This window comes from Lineus longissimus, chromosome 12 (assembly GCF_910592395.1).
Source record: "Lineus longissimus chromosome 12, tnLinLong1.2, whole genome shotgun sequence".
NCBI lineage: Eukaryota > Metazoa > Nemertea > Pilidiophora > Heteronemertea > Lineidae > Lineus > Lineus longissimus.
The window spans coordinates 15,272,541-15,291,961 of record NC_088319.1 but is presented as its reverse complement, the minus strand read 5'-3'; the positions used below and the strand labels follow the sequence as shown (position 1 = coordinate 15,291,961).

The 19,421-nt window shown below is 42.6% G+C and overlaps 2 protein-coding genes across 2 annotated transcripts; one reads left to right on the top strand and one right to left on the bottom strand.

Annotated features, from left to right (window-relative positions):
* Positions 1-149: 149 nt before the first annotated feature.
* Positions 150-7,351, bottom strand: LOC135496953 (uncharacterized). Its single transcript, XM_064786557.1, has 8 exons — positions 7,298-7,351; positions 6,407-6,784; positions 5,884-6,075; positions 5,539-5,676; positions 5,104-5,274; positions 4,635-4,775; positions 4,280-4,484; positions 150-4,036 (listed from the first exon to the last, which is right to left on the bottom strand). Exons 1-8 carry the CDS (start codon positions 7,320-7,322, stop codon positions 2,389-2,391), a joined length of 2,898 nt encoding a protein of 965 aa, XP_064642627.1. The 5' UTR covers positions 7,323-7,351; the 3' UTR covers positions 150-2,388.
* Positions 7,352-7,414: 63 nt separating this feature from the next.
* Positions 7,415-15,057, top strand: LOC135496957 (receptor-interacting serine/threonine-protein kinase 1-like). Its single transcript, XM_064786562.1, has 15 exons — positions 7,415-7,511; positions 8,184-8,341; positions 8,635-8,731; positions 8,973-9,129; positions 9,302-9,463; positions 9,772-9,917; positions 10,124-10,176; positions 10,642-10,791; positions 11,031-11,101; positions 11,352-11,822; positions 12,045-12,107; positions 12,251-12,304; positions 12,651-12,747; positions 13,146-13,286; positions 13,591-15,057. The coding sequence occupies exons 2-15, from the start codon at positions 8,266-8,268 to the stop codon at positions 13,854-13,856; spliced, it is 2,004 nt and encodes a 667-aa protein (XP_064642632.1). The 5' UTR covers positions 7,415-7,511; positions 8,184-8,265; the 3' UTR covers positions 13,857-15,057.
* Positions 15,058-19,421: the final 4,364 nt, after the last annotated feature.

Here is a 19,421-nt window from a genome sequence, read left to right as displayed (position 1 = left end):
ATCCACAACAGTACACTTCGAGAGTAATCTGAAGAGGCATGACTTTAAAAGAGTACTTTGAAGTGGCCTCCTTATCATTTGAGTAGGCAATCCTGTTTATCTTGCTCACAAATTTAAATAAAAAGAAGAAACAACGAATGGCTATAATATGTAACATTTGTTATAATTCTATTGTCACATCTCTTGATTTATAATATTTAAAATCTAAATAAACCCAACCTCAGCTGGTGATAGAACAACTACCCCATCCAAATGACTTAAATAAAGGGAGACAGGAAGTGGCAAAGTGGGCCACATTAAGTTTAACAAAACTGCCAACAGGCGTCTCACAGTACATTAGCACTATTCACACTTAGACAAGGAACGTAATCTCCAAGTCAAACCAGACGCAGTTCCCTCACTGCATAATTTGTCATCTCGAGACCACTGCACCAGCACCACCATAGCTCCTGCCTACTTCCCCTTTACCATAATTTCAAGTACGCCTAGATTTGATAAAATCTGATCTAATTTCTACTTTGACCTAATCATATACATTATACATACATACACCAGGGATGAAATATTTGAAAGCGACTCTAGCTTTTTTGCTGTAAGCACTTTCTATGAAATGGTTATGAAGAAATACATTATACATGTATTTGTAACAGCCCCTACATAAAGAGTTCGCACAATAAAAATCAAAGGCAGTCCTAATAAACATTGTCCTTGTGGAAAAAAACAAAAGCATAAAACCAGGACAAGACACATACAAAATACCACCTAGAAAGTTTTTGTGTTTAAACATGGTTCCAAGAAAAAAACAGAGTCTTCCCAAAGCAAGACTTTGTTCAAACATACATTTTACTCTCAAATCAAATAGAATTTCTCAAAAGATAAAACTAGATAAACAAGAAATAATTTACCTCTGATATTAAATACCAATTGAATATATACAAGTTCTAAATCAATACTTGCACTAACCGCTAGAAATATCCAGCAATAATGGGTAATATACATGTAATAGGAAGAGAAACCCCTACATGGAAAACATGATTCCAACACCAAACAACGCAATCTTTCAAACAAATGAAACAAAAAAACACACTTCCCTGTAGCAGATTATAACCTCTCAATTTTGAATTACACCCATGGGATTGATAAATGCTGTCCTGACTATGGTGTCCTGATTAAAGAGGTCACAATGATCCATTTTAGGACCAAAAGCAGTATCCTCAACAGAGTGTGTGTTCTGTTATAAGCAGAGGTGTCTGCTTAGGGAGGTTCCAGTGTACCACACATGTCTTCAAGAAGTTCATGATTTTGGTCCTGTCTTATCGCCATACATCGGTACAACATGTATTTCAGTGAAGCCCTCCAGTGAACAGTGAAATGTCTTTACAGAAAAGACAAGGCGTTCACCTTGAATTTACAGCAAACACTGTCAGTTGTCCAGAGGTGTGATATATCTCCATGCCATGGCATAGATCTGGCCCCATAATGGAAGGCCAGTAAAAGCTAAACAATTCAAACTCCCCTCCCAAAGACCACCTCGGAATAAAAGACCACTAGTGTTTGCTAATGCACACATAGAACATCACCTCAAACACCCTACTCTTGTCAAATTCACGTTTCATCAGTAGACTCCTGCATGAGCAGGTTCGTGAGTCAATCAACTGGAAATGAAAAATATCCATCCCTGACTGACTGAGCAGCCACTGTGGACGGGTCGAAGTGAAATCACTCTGTGCTTGACGAAGTCAAGGTACATTCACACTTTTAAAAAGGACCTACTGCTTTTCATGGTTTGATGGTTACACCGTGGAACGATTCAACAAATTTGAGAAGTCGTCAAATTGGAGATGTCGAGACTTTTTAGTAGACCAGAGCAACAGCGGAACATGCATGGGTTCGTCACACCAAGGAACACTGGCAGTGTTGCTAGGCTTTCATCATACACTCATCTACCTACCCCATTATTTCACCAGGTACAGCTGCAGCCAAAATAGCATTTATTCCTTTATTCTTAACCAAATTTCACAAAACAAGTATTGGGGTGACAGATGCAAATTGCTACATGTATGCTGGAATTTATTACGACTTGGAAGCATTTGAACAACGGAAGCCAACAAAAAAGACATCTTCATTTGGCTTGCAAAAGAAATCACCTCAACACCTGTTTCGTGAAAATCAGGCAGAAATAAAGGAACGAGTGTTATTTTGGTCATGGCAGTGCCTTGTGAAATAGGGATTCACTACAGTCACAAACAATATCGTATGTCTTTGGAAAAAGCTAGCTATTCGTCCATGCTAAGTCTAAACATCAACCCCTGGCCCATTAATTAAACGTAATCAATAAGGAAGGAGGGGAGGTGCATTGGGAAGGTTGACAGGGCCATTTGAAAAATCTTACAAAGATTGATACTGCATGCCCCCAGGGGGAAACACACTCTGCTGGGGGTAGGGCAAGGTGTAGCCATTGTTATCGACCTGAATAGGACCAAACGGATTCGGTGGAATTCCACTAAACTCGTACTGATTGGATAGATGGTGGTGAGGTTGGTACGGAGCCTGGAGACGGGGTTGATGACTTGGTTGTGGCATGTCGTGTTGGTAGTTGTCGTGTCGAGGCAATGGTGGGAGTGGTTGTTTCTGTTTGGGTGGCCTAGGTGCACGGGGCTTCGAAACAGTCGCAGGTTTATTTGGGTTGGGGTCATGTTTCTTCAAGTGCCAATTGAGGGCGTTGCGTTGGCGAGCGCGGTAATCACAATGTGGACATTTTAGTGGCTTTTCGTCTGTGTGAATTCTCATGTGCACCTGGACGTGATATGGCGTTCGAAAAGCTTTTCCGCAACCCTCCCAAGTGCAAGTAAATAACTTCTCTTTGGTGTGGTAAACTCGGATGTGCTGCTGAAGCTCCGACCTACTAAAAAACAGTCGCGAACATGACTCATAAGTACATTTGACCTTCTTAAGATGAAGATGGACACGGTTTACATGCGTACGCACCATATTTCTTGTATTAAATGCTATACCACAGCCTTCGTGGGGACAAATATGTTTTTTTGTCCCGTGCACACCATTAATATGAATCCGTAAAAATCTCCTTGTTGTGAATGCCTTACCACAAAGATCACAGATTTTATTTCGGATTTGTGGCGTGTGGGTTCGGCGATGATCTTTCAGACTTGCCTTCGACCGCAGCTCTTTCCCACAGTGTTCACAGAGGAATCGCTCAGCAGCGGCAAGTTCATCAGGGTGTTTAGCTGTCATGTGCTCCTTCATAACAGAACGGACTGTGCTGAAGAAAGGACAATAGGAACAAGTCGATTGTTTTGAGGGTTTCTTGAGAGTCGACTTTGACCGCTGTTCCACCGCATGTTTTCCGCACTGTCGACAGCAATGTTTCTCGCCCTTATGAATACGAATATGGGCAAAGATACTCCACGATTTATAAATCTTATGGCACAAGGCGCATTCGTAATATTTCTTTTTCGTATCATCCTTGCTAGGAAGCTCATGTAAGATGTAGTCATCCTTGGTTATACCGAGAGGGTGACCAGTACCATATTCCTGCCTCCCCCTTCTCATAAAGCGGACATTTTTCAGTTTTTGTTTTTTCAGGGGGAGAGAACTTTCATCTTCATTTCTGACTAGCTGCTCTGCAGAATTGGTGATGGGGATTTCACCAGTTGCACCATCTGCAAAACCTTGTCTAAATTCAGCACTTGTGCTGAAGTCTTCAGGCCCTTCTGTAGTTTCATCCATCCCAGTCCTAAGACAGTCTATGCTCATCTGCACCACCTGGGCTTTCCCCTGAAGTCCAGAGATAACGTTGGACTGACTCTGGCCCTGCACAACCCCACAACTACCTGTATTAGTGCCAACAAGTCCGATGTTTGAATCTAATCCTAAAATCATATTCTGCTCAAGTTCTGCCGTGTCCACATGGCTTTCTTCTGCAACGTAATTATTTCCGTCGCAGTTACAAATCTCTTCCATCTTGTCGCCGGCGGTCGCCTCATTTTCCATATCGTTCCTAAAGAGGGCATTGTCTCTGAAACAACAAGAGACGTCATTAGAAAGGAATAATATATTGAATCGAGTGCATCATGCCAAGATGAACTGGGATCTTCATCTGTTGTAACTTTGCCTGGCAGCTTTACATAGAATTCCCGTTGTAACGTGGTTTACGTGACTGATGTCACTTTTTGATCAAACTTTGGTCAATCATAGTGCTGATCTAAGTCTTAAAGACCAGGTTCCCAGATCATGGTGTCTTTTGTTTACTTCTACTCACGGAGGTAAGTCCACTCCATGAATTTTGCAGTAGAGCCTAAGGACATGTGCCAGGAAGCCAGATGTTGATCTCTTGGCATGGGAGACCAGCTCCAGATACCATCGTTTCACCTCCCAGTTTGTCTGGATGCAGACAAACGGATCGGACGACTCACTGGCATGTGGATTGTACGATTTTGATGGCGGTGTTTCCTCAGGAGGTTCTTCTGTAAGCAAAATAAATCAGTTACAGGACAGGTAACAAACAAAAAGCTTTTCTGAAAGATAAGCCAGGCTGACACCCACTATTGTCAACTATTTGGACAAATGACAAACAAGGTTTTAAATTTACATTTTGCAGCAACTGTTGCACTTACCTTTAATTTTAGGTTTCTTTGTCTTCTTAAAATCCTCCAAATTTTCCTCAATAAAGTCTAATATCTTTCTTGAAAACTGGTAATCCTGCGTTACACCAAGTTCTTCTTTCAACTTAACCCACTTTTCCATATTTACAGCCCCTAAAGATGACAGGTAAAAGATAATCAGCACAGAACAATAAAGTGTATCTTAGATAACTTAACTTGCTCCCCTGGTTCTGAACTGCCATGTTGTCAAAAAAGCATTTACGTACGATTAAAAACCCCAGCAGTAGAATTAGAAAACATAAGCGCATGACCATCAAACAACCAACAGCACTTAAAAACATGATAACACCCACTGTCTAGTCTCCCTTGACCGCACAAATAGCAAGTTAATTGATGAGACAGGTCACAGGGATGCTCTTGTAAAGGTGTCTCTGAGGCCAAAGAACAACCTTTTTATGCAAACGCAACAAGTTCCACCTACCAAGTGAGACAGTATTCTTCCTCTTTATTTTCACTCTTCGCCTTGATGATGTTTGTTGGTCCCCTGTCCTGCTGGCGGACGGTGTTCTAATTCTGTTTCTGTGAGGATGCGGCCTTGATGCAGTCGTATCATCCTCTTGTGCCTCATCCACATCAGATGGAACATACTCGTCTGAAATCATTCGACGCAATGATTTAAGTTGAAGGGGCAGTGTCTTGTATTGATGTCAGTACAGCACTTATGAAGATCAGCCTGGGCATTACGGTATAAGCATCCCAATAGGGAATTCACTACAGTGTGCGTCAAAATGATGTCAAAGCGGAGACGAAAGAGACATGACTTCCAGTCAATTAGTCAAAACAATGCAATATCCTTGTGAAAGTCAGCGTAACGTAGGAGCAGCCGTAGTATTGTTGAACTTTTTTAAAATCTTACCATCATCGGTGACTGTTGGTTCATTCTTCATCATAGACTGTTTCCTTTTTGGCCTCCCTCTCCTAGCCTTGCCTTGGACATCATCATCATCCAAGTCATCTAGGGGATCATCATTCATTGTGACAATACGATAAACAGCTGAAATGAGACGAGACTTTTTTATAAACATTGAACCATCAAAGAGTTGCTCAAAGATGGGCTACCAGTCATTAAGACATCAAGACCTCAAAACAGATCGTCGCGTAAAATATTTTAGGTTATACCTGTATGACATCACCAATGGCGCAGGCGAAGGACTGGAAGGAACAGTCATATTACCGGCAGACTTGATAAAAATTAACCTACGGGTGCTTTTTCTCTTTCTTGTACTTCGACGTCTCTCGGTCGACGAGCCCACAGACTCCCGAGGTGCATCCATATCATCTCCATCTCCTTCTTCGGCAGTATCTTTGTTGATCAAACTTTCCTGAATGTCTTGTGCTTCCTTCTTGAATATGCTGATCATGTTGTGGGTGTTACTGCTGTTTCTTATTGGTTCTGTAATCAATGGTATTCATATCGGGTGAATTACTACGGTAATTTAGAGAAGTTCAGCCCGCATATGGATGTTGTCATGACCTTCTGACTCTCTCCTAAGAACTAATCACTTTTTGCTAACATTCCTCACCAGCAACCATTTCAATTTTCAATATTTTTGGGGGGTGGGAGTGAGTGTAGCCAAAGACGGAGTTTCTTGGCCAATAAACCCACCTGACAATTGGGGCCTAACCGTAGTAGAAGCATGTAAAAATACCCTAGTGAACAACACCTCCAAGTACAAGCGCAGAACAAACACTGAAGGGGAAGTCTTGATTATGTTCATACTAACCACTCGTTGGTGCAACCTCTCCTGCTTCTTCAGTTCCATCCTGATCCTCGTCCCCATCCTCTGGCTCTCCATCCTCTCCATCTTCATCATCATCCCCATCTTCATTATCACTATCCGATCCATCATCTTCATCCACATTTTCATTTTTGTTTGAGACAGATTCCCTGTCTGGATCCCCAGTTTCATTTGCCCCCTCCTCCTGCTCTTCACTTGCATACCCTGAAGCATTGCCTGCAATGACTTGAACTGCAACACCATTCACCATCACAATACCTGGTTCAGAGAGGGCGGCTCGGACACTCTGGTCATCAGCTGAAGTCGGGGCCGTCGTGTCAGATGTTGGTGGGCGTCCATCAGGGTTGGGCCTACCCTCCTCATCTGTAAAGAATGAAAAGCCGATAGGCGATATTGCTCTGCGAGAGGTCAGCACTCGACAGGGTCAAGAAACTTCACATACAAACACAATGAATGTAGGGCCTAATCTAATGTCAATGTACATTGAACATTCACATTGCCGAGGCTCACTCAGTTGACTGCCATGATAACTGTATGAGCCACATTAAAACAAAGCGATGCGTTATGCCTATGCCATGGGCCAGTCCTATACACGACACACATGTCATATATCATGTATGCATCATGGACATCCGACATGGTATGTAGGCCTATGTAGGCCTATATATCATCATGTCATATGTACAAATACAAAAATGAAAAATTCTCACGCAAGACTGAACATGTTGGGGGCGAATGTGCACGGTTGAAAGTATACGGGGCTCAAAACTTGTGCTTTTTCTGAAGCACGACATGTATACTACTAGAAAAATTAGTGAAATACTCATTTGGATTTGTAGGTTTTGTTTATTTGGTTACTAAAATTCGCAAAAATACCATTTTCAGAAAAGTTGCCCTCCATGTTTACACCGAATTTCCGGTTCTTCGTTGAAAATTCTTTCGGTAGATGGCGTGGTAATGACGTCATGAGGCCAACATAACTAGGGGATTCCCCCCAAAAGCAATCAGTTTTGGTTTCGATTTTACTTCGATTTTACGTCGATCCATTTCATTTGATTATGTAAGAACTAGGAATAGGACGATATCTTTGGTAAGATGTGTTGCTTCTTTATCATCTTAACACAGTGGGTCTTTTCATGAAAAGTAGGCAAGTTCATGATATAGTTCATAGGCTAGCCCTAGGCCTATCAATAGGCCTATGTCAAACACATAACTACTAATACAATAGTCAATACCTCCATGGTACAGTGTAGACTACAGTGTACTAGTACATTATCATTTAATAATATGTAACTTATTGTAAGGTGGCAGGTTGAGTTCAACTTCAGGTCAGGCAGTAACCAACAGGACCTATGATAAAATTCCTTGTTCCTCCACCAGGAAAACTTTGAAACCCTTTCCTTTCTCTTCGCCTTCGGTCTCTTCCTGTTAGTGTTGCAAAAGCTCCATAAAAAATTCATGCACCTAAATCTAGGTTACCAGACCACAATTCTAAAGCCTCTTTAGTCTTTCATGACTGCAGTAGGATCAGATCAACTTTCAGAATTGATTCCTGCGACTTGGTCCTTTCTCCGACTCCGAGTCCGAGAGAGGTAAACCGAACATTGGTATTGCAAAGGCCTTTATGGTTTGTGTCTTACCAGTACCTTCTGTCAATGTCATTCCAGGTCATGAGGGCCGTGTCAATAATGAGAACAACTCCCAAAGATTTTGCTCAGGGAAGATTGTCTTTCTTTTCTTTACTTTCTATAATTTGTTTCAGTTTTAAGAGTTAGCGTTGCCAGTGAAGACTTAGCATTGCCAGCGATTGAAGACTTAGTGTGGCCAGTGTATGAAAAGACGACATGGCAGCAAACAGCAGTTCTACTGAGGAAAGTACCTTTCAATATGCCTCGGGGTTCCTTGAGGACAGATTTCTTGGTGAGTAGCAAAACCCAGCATCCCTCTGGGGCGAATTTAACCGCTGCCACCACTTCCACCGCATAACAGCCAGTGTCCCCCAAAATGACCTTTGTGTCCTCTCATATAATATCTCTTATCACATTTTCCAATACGCAAGGCCAAAGTAACTCCGAAAACAAGTTCCCTGATAAATTGTCAAACCTGAGCCTCCCGTGACCTTTTTTAACACTCCTTGCTAGATTTTTGAAATTGGATGATTCTCTGTCATAAATGCTTAATTTCATCCATGCATGTTGTAATTATTTTTTCAGGGCAAGGCAAATTTGAACCAACTGTCCTGTTTAGAGTTGACAGAAGCTCACAGTATGTGCTGAAATTTATCTGTGGCAAGGATATTTGTGAGTCTGAGTAAGTTGGATTATTCTGTTTTTAAAAAAGGAAAAACTGTTGAATTTGTCAGTTATCAGAGTGTACTACAAGTATATACTGGATTTTGTTGTTTGACAACAGATGAGTTTATGACGTCAAACGTATCAGAGGTGAAACAGTACATAAAGATGGATTGAAGGACAATGTCAATGCCTGGATGCTTTTTTATACAAACTCTCTATTCCCATATTTGTTGCTTAAAAAGTACATTTTTTTTCAGAGACGTAGATCAAGTTTCAGAAAACATCAAAGACAAGATTGGAAATGTCCGCCATCCAAATGTGCTTGCCTACCTTGCATATATGCTTCACGGAGAAAGGAAACAAATGGGTATCAAGATGAAATATATGAGTAATGGTTCACTCTACAGTCTTATGGTAAGTATACCCCCCTTAGGGTGTAGTCCAAATGAATTTCGGGATGCCCAAATTTAGTGTGGGCAAAATATTCCTCCAAAATTTGGGTCTGCCGGAGCATTTCTCATAGAATCTCAGGCTATCTAATGTTGAAGTGGTGGTAGGGTATTATTTCACTGAATTATTATTACAGGAAAGAGGTGTTGACATACCGTGGTCTGTCTCAGAGAGCATTCTGCATGACGTTTCGGCAGGGATGGCTTACCTACACACTGAGAGGGAAGACAAGCCAGTGATACTCCATGAGAACTTGCACCTGAATAATGTTCTCCTGACAGAAGATTTCCAAGCTAAGGTGGGTTCATCTTGATCTGAGTTTAGGTTTTCCTATTCTAGATGTTATGAGAAAGGGGGTGCGTTGTGGGACGGTTTAACCCTTAAGCTGCCCACTGTGACTTTGAACAAACACGGCTTTGTGCCGCCGTGTGCCAACTGCGACATCAGAGGTTTTAATCTAATGACTGGATGACATCGTGGGCTTTGTCAGTACTGCTAAGCTTAATAGATGGCGTTGGAAAATGAAGAAATCTATCGATAGAAGTGGGGTTCTAATACATTACTAATACTTTTTCACAGCTATAATTACATGTTTTTCTCCTGTAGGTTTCTGACTATGGTCTGAAGATGGTCTATGCCATGACAAGAAATTATGCACAGAACCAACAATCATTTGAAGACTACAAATTCAGAGCACCAGAAAGGATGGAGGACATTTCTGAACCTAACACCAAGGCTACAGATGTCTATTCGTAAGTCTCATTTAATTTCAAAGTCAGACTTATCAAATATCTGAATTATGCCGAGTTTCTGGTTCAGAACACATGAATTCTTTACCTCTCTTTGCCTTTGACTTTGAGTAAAAAAACTCATATGAAACATTGACATATATCAAATTTACAGTAACTGTTTTCTTCACAACAATATTGACTTAAAATCTCCATTTCCATTTTGACAGGTTTGGGATTATTGTGTATGCTCTGCTGAAGCGTTCTACAGATCCTTTTGCACGTAAGTCCTCGTTCTATGAATTTTTTATTTTCATATTGCACAATAATCGTCTTGCCATTGTGCTTTGACGTTGTTTCCCAAATTGAGACCAGACATATTCTGGTTTAAACTTACCTTCTAGGCAATATCACAATGTCAGCGCAGCTGACTTTACGATGCTCATGACTTGACATCAACATTGGCCATATCTGTCAGCTAGGTGGACCAACACTTTTACACCTGGCTGGAGAGACACAAAATACGTCAAGTGCCTTGCTCAAGGACACAGATGAAACAGTGCTGACCTGTCTTAAGAGTCAAACCTGTGACCTCCTGGTTATAACCACACAGCTGCTCCTCCCAACAGGTGGCTTTAGTGCTGGACCATGCCACTTGCGATTTGTCGGCTCAATTCGGAGGATACTAGTAAGCTACCAACAGCCTTGTTTTAGTGCCGCATTTCCAGCATTAGTTTATTTATTCCAGCTATGAAGGAAGAAGAACTCAAGAAAACTCTGGTAAAAGGTCAAAGTGTCGTTGATTCTGAAAGGCTCAGTGGTGGTCACCCTGCTGTCTTCGTAGAAGTTCTGGACAAGGCAACCGAGCATTCCCCAGACCAAAGGGCGGACTTTGAAGGTAGACACTCAGTCATGTTGACAAGTTATCAAATAAGATTTCAAGCCTAAACATAAACAAAAAACTCACAACAATGAAAAAAGGCTATGGATGATAATCTTGAAGAATGCTTGGTTTTCCTTCTGTCTTGGTGACGATTTCTAATTGTTGTGTTTCAAAAAGCAAAAAGTGATTTTTATGCAGAAAATGGAAAATGCTCTCATAATTTGGCCAGTTATGTTCATGTGAATCAATTTCAGGTCTGAATTGTATGCTGACCATCAGTGACCAAGATCGACTTCTTAATGATATAGATGAACTCAAGAGAGATGTAAGTGTCTTCTGTATTCTATTCTGAACAACACAGGATCATTTCTACAAGTTGCCATTTTTTCGGCTAAAAGTAACCGTGTGCGTCTGCATGGTGACCTACATTGAGAATGACTTATTAGAATTGGTAGAAACGCCCAATAAAAGAAATACTGAAATTTGCAACTGTGACTGCACTGACACAAACGGAAAGGTTGTTGTTAGCTTCTTTTATTATACTACCAGAACTTGTATTTTGGTCTATTTTTCAGCTTCTTCATCATCCGATCCAGCCACAGGTGCCTCATCCGAGGGTACAAAGCGATTACGTGCCCAACTCATATCATGCCAGTTCTGGTTCTCCGGGTTTTGTTAGGTCACAGACCTGGCAATCCCAATCGTCGCAACAAGCGACGGATGATCTTGATGAAGCGGATTGTCAGACGCAAAATGAAGATGGAAAAAGTTACGGCTACGATGGCACAACGTCACAAAATAGTACTTCCTCTCGGAGAAGTAAGTTTGGAAGTTCGTCGTCCACCAGCGGCGAATCAGTCCATTATCCGCCAAGAAATGAACAAGTTGGTGTTGGCGAAGATGAAGAACAGGAGACTTGTGTCAAGCGAGGCAGTCAGGCATCAAGCCGTGTTGTGTTGCCCCCGAGTAATGCCAATGGCGATGGAGGCTTGACAGATGCGATGAGGAGCCTGGGGATACAACCCCATCCAAGCAGCTTGAACCCGGTGAGAGTAATGCAACAGGAAGTGTCAATAAAGATGGGGAGTTTTGAGTAGCCCGGTCAAAATCATTTTGTGGGATAAGCTTCTAATTTGAAAAACAGAAAATATTTTGTAATTTGCCAAACTAGAAAAAATGTTCACTTTTTCAGAAATTTTTGCAAATGAATAGACACAAAAATGTTTTAGTTTGCAGTACTGTAATGTATGTGATATTTTCTTTTTAAGGGAATACGAAATGGAACTCCCAGCGCCCAGCAGAATGGGGCCATCCCAGCACAGATTCTACATGTAAGTCCGGGCCTATTTTTGGATCTACTGAAATAGTTTTTTTGTTCCTTTTGCATGGCCATAAATATGTCTGGGATTGAAGATCGATTACTTTCAGGAGAATTATTTTATTCATTGTATAAATGTATCAAATTCTTTTTAAGGGAGTACAGAATGGAACTGCTAGTATCCCAAATCTGCCGAACTTCCACGCGACAGTAAGTGTCCAGTGTTTACTTGGTAAAGAAGGCAGCAATGTCTAATATACAAGTCTGGCTATGACTCCAACATCACAGTGCCGTTACAGTACGGACATTCGGATACATGCTTCAGTTAGTTCAATAATTACAATACCTAAGGGATCATAAAACCCAGTGTGTTTCAGAACCCTAACAATAGTAATAAGGAATGGGGGAAAAGAGCTTATTAGGATTGCAATTGCAAAACTTTGGGGGGTTTTCAGAAATTTTTGCGAATGGCAAAAATAGAAAGGCACAAGAATTTTGTGGTTTGCCGTACAGAAAATGGACATTATGTATTCAGCTGGCTATTTGTTTATTGCAGGGTGCTCCAATGACGGGTCAGCAATTTGTGTCCAACACGGTCCCATCCTATCAACAAAACATACAATCCTTCATCAATGGAATTCCGGCCATGACAAGTATGTCTGATCAGTTCATTGGGTTATTTGAATAAAGACAAGTAAATGCTATTACTTTTGTACAGAAATGCCCCGCACACTGGTATGTTTTCAATTTGACCTCATCTCTCCCTCGTGTATTGTTCCAAAAACCATACTAAACCATACTACCATTTGAAAGTTTCATGCCAACACCTTCCCAGCAAATTCATGTGATTCTATGGATATGACCTGTGTCATTCACTGAAGGGTGCAGTCTTTTTGTTTTAATTGCCCTAGAATAGACACCAGGTTCAATGAATCAAGATCATGCTACTCTGATTCAAGGGATGTGACAATTAGAGTGAAGTAACCGGCACAAGGTGACAAGCAGTCACAAGCTCAGTTTTTAAGCTCCTCGTTGTTAACATATTTTTCAGATGGCAGTGGACCTCAAATTGTGAATGTATCTGGCGAATCCGTGGTGCTCTATGGTGAGAATAGCAAGATAGAAATTGTAGGGAAAAGAAAGGCAGGAAGGAAGCCCCTTCCACTCACAGACGCAGACCAAAGAACCCTAGGTAATGATTTGGCAGATGCATTTCACTGTTGACTGGTATAAAGCATGTTTGCAGTTATTTTGGCTTTCTTTTTATTGAAGGATTTGTTGAATAAGCTGGAAACAGTGCTGGCAGTTCATGTGATAATATTTATGGATTACTGGGTAAATGAAACTGGACTTATCCCCAACCTCACCTTAGTCGTGGGCCGAAAGGTATCAGATGCGACTGAGCATGGTGTTTTTGTATCATATGAACAGGAGTGACTGTCAAGCAAACAATACTAACAAGAAGAATGATTTCATAATCATGTTTTCCTTCCCAGACTCCACCAGACCTGTCACTCAGAGAGACATTGACATTGTAGCTGAGCATCTTGGGAAAAAGTGGCGGGAACTCGGTAGGAAGCTTCGATTTTCCAAGGGGCAACTTGATGCATTTGATGCAGATTACCACGGAATGCGAGAGACGATTTATCAGATGCTACTGCAGTGGAAGCAGAGAGAGTCTACGAGTGCAACAGTTGGACGACTGGCACGAGAACTTGAAAGTGTGATGAAACGGAGCGTTGTCAAGAAGTTAAAGGCGTGAGAGTTCACCTGAGCTCCTGACATTCGTGTGTGCCTAGCTTACACTCTCGCAATGAGCCTTAATCCTACACAATACATCCCAGATTGAATGGAAATCTCATGAATAAAGATGTTTGTACGTGTAAACAGCCAAAATGTGTTGAAAAACTGAAAGACATCTAGACATTTTTCAATAGAATTCCTTGTCGAGGTCATAATAGAGAAATTTAAACTGTGCGGCGGGATGTAAAGATTTATTTGAGGTTTGTTTCGTGAAATTTCAACATATTTTTTTCTTTTCTCATGTTTGTAGCCCCTGATTAACTTCGTTCTAAAATCACATCAGAAGGCAAGCAAAGTTACATAAAGTCAAACTCGACCTCTTGAAGTAGAAGACCTCTAAGTTTTTGAATGTGTTGTTCAGTAATCCTGACGTTGGGTGTATTAACCTGCCGGATGTGATGTTTACCAAAATATTTGCTTTATGGTTTATACATACTCGCCAATCTAAGACAATTTCATCAAATTGGGGCAGCCAATTATGCATTGAACAGGCCAAAGTCCTTTTATTCCTGATTGGGTCAAACCTTGCAATCTTTGCAGGTTATCTCCCAGGATGCCCCTGTATTGGCATACAGGTCACGAATCTTTAAAAAAAGGATTGTCGATAAAGTGGAGTCTACGTATATGAGCCTGTTATTCCGAATCCTCACTATGAAATTGACACAATACCCAAGGGCAGGGCTGTATTTACTTGTAATATAATGACTATTACACCACTTGGTGCGGCCCACTTATTATCCATCACATAAAAAGGGAACATGTGATGTATTGTATATAATTGTACATATAATGTAAGTACGTGTATTATAAAATTGGGGACTTCCTTGCTCATTAAATAGAAAATCACTTTTCAAAGAATTGTACATTATATACATGTATATACGTTTATTTCGTACTCATAAGGTACAGTAGAAGTGCAAGGGTGCGTTACAAAGAAGGGTGCATTATAATTTTGAATATGCAATTTGCCTCCCTATGTAGGAAAGTCAATTGACACAAACATGTGTAGTTCAAACAGTACCCCATCAATCTCCTCCCTCATTAAAATATCAAGGCCTGTATCCCTCCCACTCATATAGCATGATATGTTCAACATGTACGTACATGTATCTGTTTGAGTTCCTTGTCATTATATGAGGAAATAAATATTGAGAAATGCAAATAAAGCGTTGACTTTTTCCTTTGAGGGATCTTCTGCAGGGATACACAGTAGAAACAGGCACCCCTGCAGAGACTGTCCTTTAGAGCGTTTACCACTTATAAACCCCTTGTCTAGCAACTCGACGGATCTTCACAGATCGGTTCCTCAAGAACGTCTTCATACCCGTGAAGTGACTTCTGGTTGTGACTAGTGACTATGTCCTCACAAAACCAATTTTAGATAAATGGATATTAAAATTGAACACTAGTGGGACATTTCTGTGTGCAACAGTCCTCCACTTAACTATGGAACAATCCGAGATGTTATTCAGCAGTTGACAACAGCTTTCTGCATAGTGTCAGTCACTACTACAACGCTATGCATAGCATAATGGCTGGTTACTCTTAAAGTCATAAGTACATTGTGCTGTAAAGCGTCTTGATGCTCCTTACCAAAATGTGACCCAAAACCAAGCACTTGTCGCACAGAAGATGAACTTAAATGACAACGGGAGAGAATGGAAGAAAATGATGCACTCAGATTTCACAAAAGGCAGAGAACAGTGAAATGAACAACCAGTCTGTCTCCGCGAAGCCTAGAGCAATATATGCCTGGTCCAGCTGTCAGGAGTCACAGATATACATGTAGGTGCATCAAAGGGATCTATTACGCATTTTGAAAATCTTAGCTCCAATATGTGATTAGTCACCCAGAGATGGAAGCTATGTGCACAATTTGCCTCTCAATTCGATATAGTCTTCTTAGCACTCCATTCACTATAGCTGTACCACAAACTAGACCTATATGTATGTCTCTAATAAACTTGGCAGGCGTCTCTTGAGATACTCAGAGCTTTGTTTCCAATGAGTGTAGCCAGTCATCAGGGGTCCCAGAAGGGTCATGGTCTGCACTTGTGACTTCCTCATCTCTCTCATCATGTTGTCAACACGGTGGAGCAGCCAGGACTGATTCGGCCTGGCTGTGACTTCCTCACCTCTCTCATCATGTTGTCAACACGGTGGAGCAGCCAGGACTGATTCGGCCTGGCTGTGACTGCCTCATCTCTCTCACCATGTTGACAACTTGGCAGAGCAGCCAAGACTGATTTGGCCTGGCTGTGACTGTCTCATCTCTCTCACCATAATTATTGTCAACACGGTGGAGCAGCCAGAACTGATTCGGCCTGGCTTTGACTGTCTCATCTCTCTCGCCATATTAACAACTAGACAGTGCGGCGAAGATTGATGTGGCCTGGCTGTGACTGTCTCATCACTAGCATCATGTTGTCAGTACGGTGGAGCAGCCAGGATTGATTCGGCCTGGCTGTGACTTCCTCACCTCTCTCATCATGTTGTCAGCACGGTGGAGCAGCCAGGATTGATTCGGCCTGGCTGTGACTTCCTCACCTCTCTCATCATGTTGTCAACACGGTGGAGCAGCCAGGACTGATTCGGCCTGGCTGTGACTTCCTCATCTCTCTCACCATGTTGACAACTTGGCAGAGCAGCCAAGACTGATTTGGCCTGGCTGTGACTGTCTCATCTCTCTCACCATAATTATTGTCAACACGGTGGAGCAGCCAGAACTGATTCGGCCTGGCTGTGACTGTCTCATCTCTCTCGCCATATTAACAACTAGACAGTGCGGCGAAGATTGATGTGGCCTGGCTGTGACTGTCTCATCACTCGCATCATGTTGTCAGTACGGTGGAGCAGCCAGGATTGATTCGGCCTGGCTGTGACTTCCTCACCTCTCTCATCATGTTGTCAGCACGGTGGAGCAGCCAGGATTGATTCGGCCTGGCTGTGACTTCCTCATCTCTCTCATCAAGTTGTCAACACGGTGGAGCAGCCAGGACTGATTCGGCCTGGCTGTGACTGCCTCATCTCTCTCACCATGTTGACAACTTGGCAGAGCAGCCAAGACTGATTTGGCCTGGCTGTGACTGTCTCATCTCTTTCACCAACTTATCCAAGGAGTATTCCTCTTCAAAAGAAGGATGAGCAGATTTTGTGTGTGCCACTTCAGTTTCGGCTCCAATTGACCTCCCTCTCAGACTTCATGGAAATAGACCCCTCCCCACCTTGGACTCACTTCGGTGTTTGACGCTTTGTTATTCCCCATTACTCTACTTTGAGAGGGACTTCTGCTTGTTCTGGCATCAGCATTTTGCACAAGGAACCTGATTTGGGTCCCATTCGAAACAATTATTGGTCAAGTGTCTTGAGACAAAACAGCAGTGATCCTTCTCCAGAGACAAATACACCAGGTTATCTGCTTGAACCACTTGCCCATTGGCCTTTCTTACAGAAAACTCCTCCTGCAGGTAAATCGATATGACAAGTCCATTTGCGAGGATGGGGAGTTGTGATATGGACTGCCAGGACCTGGCAGAGGAATCTAGCTCAGGTTTTGATCAAAACAGCAGGAATAGATCTTGTGCGAGGACAGCTCTCTTCTGCCAGGGTGGCGATTGGTCCAACACACTTTCAGATGTAGCCCGAACCCTTGGGGGGGGGGGGGGGGTTCTGCGTCTTTCTTTATACACCTCATATAGCTATACAAAAGGTCTAGAAGGTAAATCGATATGAGGAGTCCATTTGAGAGGGTGGGGAGATGTGATATGGACTGCCAGGACCTGGCAGAGGAATCTAGCTCAGGTTTTGATCAAAACAGCAGGAATACAATGTAGACCTTGTGCAAGGGCAGCTCTCTTCTGCCAGGAGTGGCGATTAGTCCAACACACTTCAGATGTAGCCCAAACCCTTTTTGGGGGGCTTCTGCATCTTTGTTTATATACCACATATACCTATACAAAAGGTCTAGACAAAGACCTTGGTTACAACTAGGATTGATGTGGCCTGGCTGTGACTGTCTCATCACTCGCATCATGTTGTCAGTACGGTGGAGCAGCCAGGATTGATTCGGCCTGGCTGTGACTTCCTCATCTCTCTCACCATGTTGTCAACACGGTGGAGCAGCCAGGACTGATTCGGCCTGGCTGTGACTGCCTCATCTCTCTCACCATGTTGACAACTTGGCAGAGCAGCCAAGACTGATTTGGCCTGGCTGTGACTGTCTCTCATCTCTTTCACCATGTAGACAACTTGGCAGAGCAGCCGAGACTGATTTGGCCTGGCTGTGATTGTCTCATCTCTCTCGCCATATTAACAACTAGGCAGTGCGGCGAAGATTGATGCGGCCTGGCTGTGACTGTCTCATCACTCCCATCATGTTGTCAACACGGTGGAGCAGCCAGGACTGATTCGGCCTGGTCACTGGTCCAACATGTACGAACACAATGTGGTCAATTGGATATTTGAAAGGCTGTTGGCTAGGCATTGCATAGGTGTATGAGGGACACAGCAAAGGAACAACCCTCCAAAAGGGCTCCATGTAGTGTACATAGGATCAGTGTGACCTGGAACACATGCTCTGGCGCGTTGATCAGTTGCATTGAACTGGCCCCTTCCAGATACAGTAAAGCCCAAGTTCATCACCTCAAGGTGGGCTTGAAGCCCTCTTTAGTAATGGTCTATCAATCTTGATAAATGACAACCCTCTTATGGAGCAAAGGGATAGCAGAGCCAACAACGCAATTTAGGAACCATGCAGTCCCATAACATATCCAGAGCTTGTGTTCACCCAGCTTCAAGCTGAGGCACCATTCGGCCTTGTGGTCAGTCTTGATGTTCAAGAGTTGGTCGTTTCTGGAGCATATGGTCTGGTGCATTGCACTGCCGACTTCCAGATGCGGCTTGTGGTGAAGTTGGGCTTCAACTCTTCTTTAGAAATGTCAACATTTATCAGTCTCTCATGTCAACCCTCCTGTTATAGAGATAAGAGATAAGTTCCAGCAAGGGAATTCAGGAACGAGTGTCATTGCATATCCAGAGCTTGTGTTCACACAGCTTCACTCACGCTGAGGCACCATTCGGCCTTGTGGTCAGTCTTGTTGGTCGTTCCTGGAGCACATGGTCTGGTGCATTCCATTGGCGACGTCCGGATGCGGCTTGTGGTAAAGTGGGGCTTCAATTCTTTTTTTGAATTGCAGCATATCAGTCACTCATGTCAACCCTCCTGTTATAGAGATAAGTTCCAGCAAGGGAATTCAGGAACTAGTGTCATTGCATATCCAGAGCATGTGTTCACACAGCTTCAAGCTGATTCGGCCTTGTGGTCAGTCTTGGTGTTCAAGAGTTGGTCGTTTCTGGATCTGATGCATTGCACTGGCAGCTCCCAGATTCGTTAGTTCATCCCTCGAGGTGGGTTTCAAGTGTTCCTTGGCAATGTCTACATGTATCAGTCTCGATAAATGACAACCGGTACGGGCCAGCAACCAGCCTGCTGTTCAAGAGTTGGTAGTTTCTGGAGCACATGATC

Coding starts and splice junctions, on each gene's coding strand:
- LOC135496953 (XM_064786557.1), bottom strand. CDS start 7,322: ATGGAGGGCAACTTTTCTGAAAATG. Junction 6,076..6,406: donor AGAGGTTGCACCAACGAGTG/GTTAGTATGAAC, acceptor CATTGATTACAG/AACCAATAAGAAACAGCAGT. Junction 5,677..5,883: donor AAGAAAGAGAAAAAGCACCC/GTAGGTTAATTT, acceptor GTCTCATTTCAG/CTGTTTATCGTATTGTCACA.
- LOC135496957 (XM_064786562.1), top strand. CDS start 8,266: ATGGCAGCAAACAGCAGTTCTACTGAGGAAAGTACCTTTCAATATGCC. Junction 11,823..12,044: donor ATCCAAGCAGCTTGAACCCG/GTGAGAGTAATG, acceptor TTTCTTTTTAAG/GGAATACGAAATGGAACTCC. Junction 12,108..12,250: donor TCCCAGCACAGATTCTACAT/GTAAGTCCGGGC, acceptor ATTCTTTTTAAG/GGAGTACAGAATGGAACTGC.